The sequence below is a fragment of the Chrysochloris asiatica genome, unplaced genomic scaffold (assembly GCF_000296735.1).
Source record: "Chrysochloris asiatica unplaced genomic scaffold, ChrAsi1.0 scaffold00099, whole genome shotgun sequence".
Classification (NCBI taxonomy): domain Eukaryota; kingdom Metazoa; phylum Chordata; class Mammalia; order Afrosoricida; family Chrysochloridae; genus Chrysochloris; species Chrysochloris asiatica.
Genome location: NW_006408617.1, coordinates 5245114 through 5255027, shown reverse-complemented (window position 1 = coordinate 5255027; position 9914 = coordinate 5245114). Strand labels below are relative to the sequence as shown.

Below are 9914 nucleotides of genomic sequence, written 5' to 3'. Positions count from 1 at the left end.
CATAGTCAATACTCTTATCTCAAAGAAAATTCAACTTTATTTATTAATCTAATATAGTTTTTAATTGAGATTTACTAAGTGGGAAAATAAAAACACCTAGTACTTTCCTAATCTAATCCTCAAAATCATCAAAAAGTCATTTAACCTGAGGATACAGACTTCAGTTATTTCTAATACTTTATTTGTAAATGATTTATTTAAGCCGTATTTCAAATCATCAATCATTTATTTAAATTAAAGTATGCTGCTAAATAACTGTGGTTTGTTCTAGTGATATTTAATGCATCTTCCCTGATCTTCTTTCCCACCAGCATATAAACATTTTCTGACTCACCTTACTCTATCGGGTTGTTTACTTATTTTCACACTTTGGCATATTTTGCTTTCCATAAATCCTGTAGCTCATCAATTATGTCACTGTTTGTTTTCTCTTATCAAATGTGACTAGAAAATATTAGAAGAAACAACTTTTCTACCTAGATTTAAAATTTTTTTTGTTTAAATCCATTTTTGTACTAAGTAAATAAATGCAAGGAATGATTTCCATCTTACCGATTTGTGTAAACTGCCTTATTCCTGTTTCCTCTTGTAGGTGGTTGTGAATGCTCTTGTTGGAGCAATTCCATCTATCATGAATGTGCTGTTGGTGTGTCTCATCTTCTGGCTGATCTTCAGCATCATGGGTGTGAATTTGTTTGCTGGCAAGTTTTACCACTGTGTTAACATGACAACGGGTGACATGTTTGAAGCTAGTGAAGTCAACAATTTGAGTGATTGTCAGGCTCTTGGCAAGCAAGCTCGGTGGAAAAATGTGAAAGTGAACTTTGATAATGTTGGCGCCGGCTATCTTGCACTGCTTCAAGTGGTAAGTGGCCACTGCGTACATTTCTAAACTTTTTCAAAATATTTACAGCAGGATTATTTCCCAGACTTTTTTTATTTGAACAATTAGTATTTGACACTAAATAAGATGATGATAAAAATCAGTTTCCGTAGAACTGATTCTGACTCTGTATGACTCTGTATGTGTCAGAGAGTAAAACTCCAATGGTTTTTCAATAACTGATTTTCTGGAAATATATTAACTGCCTTTTCTATTGAGATGCTGCTGGGTGAATTTCAGATTCCAACCATTCAGTTAGCAACCAACCACATTAAATGTTTTTACCACCCAATTTTTGATAATACGCATTATTTTGATTTCACTGTAAATAAGATGCTTTGCATAGTAATTTTAGAATGCATTTTATCCAGTGTCAAGCTCTTACCAGGCAAAATATTGAATGATTCAGAAAGCATCAAAAACAGATGGAAGGAATATGCAGAGTCACTGTGCCAAAAAGGTAGATGTTCAACCATTTCAAGTGATCAAAAAAACATTGATGCTGAAGGAAGAAGTCCAAGCTGCACTGAAGGCATTGGCAATAAATAAGGCTCTAGGAATTGACTGAATATAATTTGAAATATGTCAACAAACTGATGCAGCACTGAAGGTATTCATTCATCTATTTGAAAGATAACTAACTGGCCAACCTATTGGATGAGATCCCATTCCAAAGAGGTGAACCAACAGAATGTGGAAATCATCGAATAATATCATTAATATCACATGCAATTAAAAATTTTGCTGAAGATTATTGAAAAGTGATTGCAATAGTACATAGATAACTTCCAGAAATTCAAGCCAGATTTAGATGAGGATGTGGAACCAGAGATATCACTGTTGACATCAGATGGAACTTGACTGAAAGCAGAGAATACCAGAAAGATGTCTCCTTGTACTGTGTTGACTATACAAAGTCTTTTGATTGGATGGATCATGGCAAGCTATGGGTAACATTTTGAAGAATGAGTATTCCAGAACTCTTAATTATAATAAAGAAACTGTCCAAAGACCAAGAGGCAGTCATTTGAACAGAACAAGGTGTATTAAAAGTTTTAAAATCAGGAAAGATGTTTTTTTCTTTCGCCATCTATACTAAATCTGTATGCGGAGCACATAAACCAGAAACTGGAATATATACAGATGAATGTGGGATCAGGACTAGAGGAAGACTCATTAACAACCTGAATATGCAGATGATATAGCCTTCCTTGCTGGAAGTGAAGAGAACTTTAAATACTTTCTGGTGAAGATGAAAGACCACAGCCTTCAGTGTGGATTGCATTGTAAAGAATACTAAACCCCTCACCATTGGATTAATAAATAATGTCATGCTAAATGGAGAAAGGAGCTCTCAATTGGTGCTGTAGGATAAACACAGGACTGCTAACCACAAAGTTGACAGTTCAAACCCACCATCCGCTTCAAGGAAACCCTGTATAGGGTCATTATAAGTTGGAACTGATTCAAAGACACTAAACAACAACAAACAAATGGAGAAAAGATTGAAGAAGTCAAGCATTTCACTTTACTTGGATCCACTATCAACACTCACAGAAGCAGCAGTCAAAAAAATCAAAGGACATATTGCATTAGGCAAATCTGCTGCACAAGACCTCTTTAAAAGTGTTCAAGAATAAATATATCTGTTTAAGAACTAAAGTGCACTTGACCCAAGCCATGCTGTTATTAATTGTCTCATACACATGTGAGAGCTGGACAATGAATAAGGGAGACCATAGAAGAATTGATGTTTCTGAGTTATGTATTGGAGAAGAATATTAAAAGTACAGTGGACTGCCAGAAGAACAAACAAATACGGTCTATAAGAAGAAGTACAGCCAGACTGCTCCTTAGAAGTCAGAATGGCCAGACTTCGTCTCATATTTTGCACATGATATCAGGAAGGATCAGTCCCTTGAGAAGGACATCCTGCTTGGTAAAGTGGAGGGTCAGTGAAAAGGAGGAAGACCCCCAATGAGTTGTATTGACACAGTGTCAGCCACAAAGGGCTCAAGCATCACTACAATTGTGAGCCTGGGGCAAGACTAGACATAGTTTCATTCTGTTTTGCATAGAATGACTATGAGTCATTTAAAGGTTGGAATTGACAGCACCTAAAGGCAAGAAGTTCTAGGAGTCCCAGTGTGGTGCTGTAGGCTAATGAGCCAGACTGCAAAGCCATTTGAATTGCAAGCTTGGCAGTTCAAGCTCACTGACTGAACAACACTTAAAAACAACAAACAATAAGTTCTTAATCTGTTTTAATATTTCTGCTTCCTGCTTTAAAAGAATTTTGTTTGAGTCATGCTTTATTATTGAACCCTACTGAAGCAACCATTGCCAAAGGAACAATTTTACATATTAAAATAGCAATGTAAATATCATGTTGATGAATTAAGTATATAAATCAATAGCTATATAATTTATAGCACCAATATGTAAGGAGTATGATTTTACTTATGCATGGAAATTGCTATTTTGGGGGTTGAGTTTTCATATGTGTTTGTTGTTGTTGTTAAGTGCCATCTAGTCAGTTCCAATTCATAGTCACCCTGTATAGGGTTTCCAAGGAGTAGCTAGTGAGTTTGAACCATTAACCTTGTGGTTCAAACTGACCTTGGGGTAGAGTGTTTATGCTACAACTCCACACCAGTACTCCTAATTTTACACTTATTGAGTCATGTGCAAACAAACTATAGGTTTGAATCAGATAGTTGTCTTTTAGAATGAGAGATTTGAGGCTGAGATGGGAATTTCAGGAATCAAACCTTTAGTGTTTGAAATTTTAATGTAGAGAGAATAGGAGTCTCTTCCAAGATAAACAAAGGAAACAATGTTACTGACACTACATAAAAATCAAGCTATATAACAGAATTTCAAAACTTTGTACAAAATATTATTTACAACAATTCTACCATATATTCATCTGGTTGTGTGCTATATTCTTAGATGAGGTTTTTATTCTGAATTCAATTGTGTATTATTTGTAGGCCACATTTAAAGGCTGGATGGATATAATGTATGCAGCTGTTGATTCCAGAGATGTAAGTATCATTCAAGTTCTATTGATAGCTACTAGAAATTTCTATAGTGAACATTTGTGATTCTTTGACTGAAAGACCTGGCATTTTATATTAGATGAAATTAAAGATTTACCATTGCATATTAAAATATCCTTTTCAGTCAGTATGCTTTAATTTGGATGATATTTTAGCTTATCTATGTCTAATATATAATGTATATTTAATATGGAAGGATATCTAACTGAATATTCATGGACCAGAAGATAGCAGATTGGCCTTGTAGATGTGACTCTTCAGAATGGGAAAGATGCTTAGTGTGGAGCAGATAGCTTGTCTTTCCCTGTCCCTACAGAGAATAACAAGTTAGAGTCTGTGAAGTAGCTTCCAAGAATACCATGATACGGAAAAGCAAGCAAGATTGAGGACATTTTTATTTTGAAAATAGAAATAGAAAGAATTCTTCGTAACATACTTGTTTATGATGAATTTTCCTCTTAAAATTGTATGGTTTGTTACCAAGATCTAGAATTTATTTCTAAACCCAAATTTAAAATAACTATAAAAAGTAAATACATATTATAGCTAATAGGTTCAAAATGTTTTGCCATTTATATCATTTTTATGTATTCTAAAGTAAAAGATATATTAGCAGTCTTATAGGTAATATACATGGTAAAAAAAATTTAAAAACAGTCATAAAGTATATATCTTCGTTTTATTAGAGTATGCCAGATTTTTTAAAAATTGTTTTTGCAGATTTTTCAAGGTAACGCAAAAGTAGTTCTCATGTTAAGTATCACTCATCAAATTGTAAAGTTAGCCTAAGTATTCACTTTGATTTTTAAATATTTTTAATATTTTCAACATTATTTAGGTTAAACAGCAGCCAGTATATGAAGAAAATCTGTACATGTATTTGTACTTTGTCATCTTTATTATCTTTGGGTCATTCTTCACTCTGAATCTATTCATTGGCGTCATCATTGATAACTTCAACCAACAGAAAAAGAAGATAAGTACTCCTCAGCTCTCCCCTTTCTCCATCCTTAGGTTTTGTCTGTTATGTAACTAAATATCACAAATACTTGTAATTAGGGCAGACTATGGCACCTAACAACAACAACAACAATGGTGATTTTACATTTTTTTTTTCAGCTTATTGCACGGTTAATTTAGCTAAAGTGTACTCCATCTGATACTCTGGTCTCTCTCCAAATTCATCTCTGTAGCTGCTGTAGTGTTTTTTCTGACACATTAATATGACCACTGCTTCAAAACACCTAATGCTTTATAATTCAACTTACAGAGATTTTCAAGAATTACCTTTGCTCTGTTTTCCATCTTTATCTTCTCCTACACCTCATTCTCCACACGTACTCTCCCGACTCCCAGTCACCATCAGCATCACCTACTAAGCAGACTATTATTCAGCTACATTAAATGTTTTACCCCTCCTTGAATAAGCCATGCTTTTGTACTTAGGATGGATTTCTGTGTAATATTTTGTCTTCTTGGAATGGATTGCTGAACAAGCCCTTAATTGTCCTTTAAGGCCAGCTTAAATATTCCCATCTCTGAATAGCTCGTTTCAGACTCTGAGTTCCTTGTTGCCTCAACAGTGCACTTTTTTTTTTTAGCATATCCCTTTGTACTCTCCTCCTTTGGTTTTTGTTTTCTACCCAACTTGGGACTAAGACACTATGTCGTAAACATATTTCTATGCAATTCTGATACCTAGCACATTGTTTAGCATATTGTTGTTGTTAAATACCATCTAGTCAGCTCTGACTCATAGTGCCCCTGTATAGGGTACCTGAGCATATAAGAAAACTCAAAAGACAGTTGAATAAAGAAATAAAACTATCAGCAGTGAAATGAATGAAGAAAACATTATTTGGTCCATGAAAATAAGTTTGAGACCCTTGAGCCTCCTTCTAATGATAGAAAATCAAATTAAGAACTGTGCTATTCAGAACTGATTATGAATTTTGCATATATTTAAATTATTCAGAATTTCACTTAAATGGGAAAAGCAGACTAAATCTCTTTGAAACAAGGTAATACCAACTTAAATTTTGATAAAAGATAAAGGGAGGAAGCTCAGAAACATAATTACTTATATTTTTCTTTTCTTTTTTTAAACACATGTTAATGAAAGAAAGGAAGGAAGGAAGGAAAAAACCCTATTGGACAGTTCTGCTCTGTCCTACAGGGTTATTATGTGATGGAATTTTTTTTTTTTTTAAAAAGAATTTTTCTTATGAAAGTGCTATTGTAAAACATGTTGGGATTTTAACCAGTTTTATTCTATGTCTTTACTTTGGAGGTCAAGACATCTTTATGACAGAGGAACAGAAAAAATATTACAATGCAATGAAAAAACTTGGATCCAAGAAACCTCAGAAGCCCATACCTCGGCCATCAGTAAGAATTATTCATCTTCTTTAACATTCCAGAGCCATATTTCACTGTGGACAATGCTCTGGATCAAACATATTGGGCAATATCACCAATATAATTCAATTATGACACAATTCACAGCTGCTACACTTAATAATGATTGTTGTTTTTGTTGTGTAGGGTTTCTAAAGCTGTAAATCTTTACAGGAGCAAAATATTGTATCTTTTCCCTGCGGTGCATCTGGTGGATTTGAACTGCCAATCTTGTGTTTAGCAGTCCAACACTTATCCTACAGCGCCACCAGCATGCCTCCTAATAATAGTTGTTGTTTTTGTTAAGTGTCATCAAGTTGATTCCGACTCATAGCAACCCTGTGTAGGGCTTCTGAGAAGTGGCTGTTGGACTGCCGAACTTGTGGTTCAAATCAACCTTGTGGTACACTGCTTATCCTACAGTGCCACATCAGGACTCCTTATAATGAATGTTGTTGTTTAATGCCGTCAAATCTGTTGCAACTCATAGCAACTCTGTATAGGGTTTCCAAGTAGTAGCTGATGGATTTGAGCTGCTGATCTTGTGGTTCCCAGTCCAGAGCTGATCCACAGCACCACACCAGAAGTCCAATAATAATGATTAGCAGGTACTTAAAATGATGTCATCAAAAATATGTTTTCTACACTATGAAAACAAACATGTCTGAATCTTAAAACAGACAGATAAAAGGATTCATTTAAATTAAATTCTATTCTCACGTGTCTTTATGGTTTGATAGTTAAAAACCTTCAAACTTAGTTCCCAATAATTACTTCCAAAAGAAGCTTTGCCTTTACTACAATAACCTATCCTGCCAATATCCTGCTCCTCTGATCTTATTACTCAGGACTCATTTGTGTTGTTATGAGTTAGAACCATCGTGAAGGTACTTATCAACAAGAACAACTGATGTCCTTATAAACACATGGAAGTTTTCAATCTCTCCAACTTATCCCCATGATATCCTTATGTGCTAATTGTTTTAGTCATTCCTATGACTAAAAAGAAAAGAAGTCCTGGTGTGGTGCTTTAGAATAAGCACTGGACTGCTAACCTAGAGTCGGCAGTTCAAACTCATCAGTTGCTCCTCAGAAACCCCAAACAGTGTTACTATGAGTTGAGAATGACTCGATGGCACTTGACAACAACAACATGATTGAAAAAAGGAGTCCTGGTGTGATACTGTAGGATAAGTACTGGACTGCTAAGTGCAAGTTTGTCAGTTCAAACCCACCAGCTGCTCCATAAGAGAAAGATGAAGCTTTCTGCCTCTGTAAAGATGTATTGTGTCAGAAAACCTATACAGGGTCACTATGAGTCAGAATCAACTTGATGTCCATGGTGATGGTGGTTATGTGCCGTGGAGTCGGTTCCGACTCATAGAGACCCTTTACAGGGTTTCCGAGGATGGAAATCCTTAAGGGAGCAGAAAGCCTCATCTTTCTCCCATGGAACAGTTGGTAGTTTCAACCTTGAGGTTCACAGCCCAATTCGTAACCACTATGCTACCAGAGCACCTGAGGTTTTTGTTTTATTTTTTTGTTGTTTTTAATGATTAAAAATATCCCTAGATGAAAAGAAAGAAAAGAAAAGGATATTGTCAAAATAATTTAATAGTTCACCAAATGCATTAAAATAAGAAAAAAATGTATTCAAAATATAATCCCTATGTTGTTATTAAGTGTTGTCAAGTTGATTCTGACTCATAGTGAACCTATATAGAGTTTGTGAGGAGCAGCTGGTGAGTTTGAACCACCAAATTTGCAGTTCATACTGACCTTGCAGTTCAGCACATTATCCCTCAGTGCCACACCAAGACTCCCATATATTCTACAGAGCTTCATAATTATGGAAAGCCATATTAATGACATATTAGGTTTCTTGGGAGCCCTGGTATGGCACTGTAGAATAAGCACTTGACTGCTAACTGCAAGGCTAGCAGTTCAAACCCACAAATTGTTTCTCAGAAATCCTATACAGGGTTGTTATGAGTCAGAGGCAACTTGATGACACTTAGTAACAATAACAATGTTCACTAAACTGTAGTTTAACTCACTTATTCTTTGAGATAGATCGGAAATAAGGAAACTGAGGTATGAAGTAGGTAAGTATCTTATCCAAAGTCACAAAGCCTGTAAATGTCATAATGGATTTGAGGTCTTGGGCCTCCTATGACTGATTTCACTTTACCATGTTTTTAAGAATGGCCAAAGCTAGGGTTTTGGGATAGGGAATGGTACACAGAAGATACTGAAGATCACAAAAATTTTACAGTTAGTAGAAAAAAAAGTGGTCAGTTCAAGTTTGGCTTTTGTGAAGGCAATGAATTTTTATTTTATACAACGATATGAAAATTTTCTTTCAGTAATAATTATTCAGATATAGAAACAATATGAGGTTTATTGGGTTAAAGTTAAAAAAAAGAAAAATTGTAAAACAACACATGCCTTTTTGTTGGAGCATATGTTAGGAAGAGGCAAAGGGAAAGATAAATTAACAAAGACATAGATTCACAGAGATAGAAAAAGTAGAATGAAATAGGAAAATAATTAACATATCTATAGGAAGAGAAGGTATAAACCAAAATTTCAAAAACATTAATATATGAATTAGGGTATTCCTTCATTATAAAAGTCTATATGAACCTACTTTATAAATATTCATTATTGATAGTCATTTTAAAAATTATCATAGTTATTAAAATCAAGCAAAATCTATACATTTTATCAACCAATTGCCATAATTTTATGCCTTAGTCACCTCTCTCTTCCCAGGGGTCCTAAATGAACAAAATTTTTCTGGTCTTATCATGTTGTCATTGTTGTTTTTCATTTTCTTAAAATATGAACAGAAACAGAGCATGCAAAAATATTTGTGGTAATGTGAGGTTGATATCGTACCGAAAGGATGATGTAGTCAGATGTTAAGGACTCTAGGCATATTACTGAATCATTTATGAAATATAAATATTATTAACCTTTGCTTTCCCTTCTCTCTCTTTCTAGAATAAATTCCAAGGAATGGTCTTTGACTTTGTCACTAGACAAGTCTTTGATATCAGTATCATGATACTAATCTGCCTCAACATGGTCACAATGATGGTAGAAACTGATGACCAGAGCAAATACATGACTCTTGTTCTGTCCCGGATCAACCTTGTGTTCATTGTACTCTTCACTGGAGAATTTGTGCTGAAACTTATCTCCCTCAGATACTACTACTTCACCATAGGCTGGAACATCTTTGATTTTGTGGTGGTGATTCTCTCCATTGTAGGTAAGAATGATTTACTTACAGAGAGGTACAAGCATAGGAAAATGGCTCCCAAAAAAACTTTCAACTGTGTGGCATGGAAATTAGGTATGAGGATCATAATGTGTTTAGATCTGAATTTTAGTACTAACATGTTTGAATAAAAACTGTGAAACCTGAGTTTACTGACAAAATTTTGCTAGGCTTAAACTATGTCAGGAATTTCAGTATGGAGGATGGATGAACAAAAATCAGACATAATTAGACACGCCTAGCCCTAAACAAAGTCATACATAGAAAAAAAGGCAATATCTAGTTT

At 34.6% G+C, this 9914-nt stretch overlaps 1 protein-coding gene across 6 annotated transcripts in view; it reads left to right on the top strand.

The window, feature by feature from the left end:
- Positions 1-9914, top strand: part of SCN3A (sodium channel, voltage-gated, type III, alpha subunit) — a 131604-nt gene that overhangs the window by 119892 nt on the left and 1798 nt on the right. For all 6 annotated transcript variants that reach the window (XM_006867001.1, XM_006866997.1, XM_006866999.1 and 3 more), the window contains 5 exons: positions 593-865; positions 3877-3930; positions 4784-4921; positions 6229-6333; positions 9349-9715. In XM_006867001.1, the coding sequence (XP_006867063.1) occupies positions 593-865; positions 3877-3930; positions 4784-4921; positions 6229-6333; positions 9349-9715 (937 nt within the window). The remainder of the gene's footprint in view (positions 1-592; positions 866-3876; positions 3931-4783; positions 4922-6228; positions 6334-9348; positions 9716-9914) is intronic.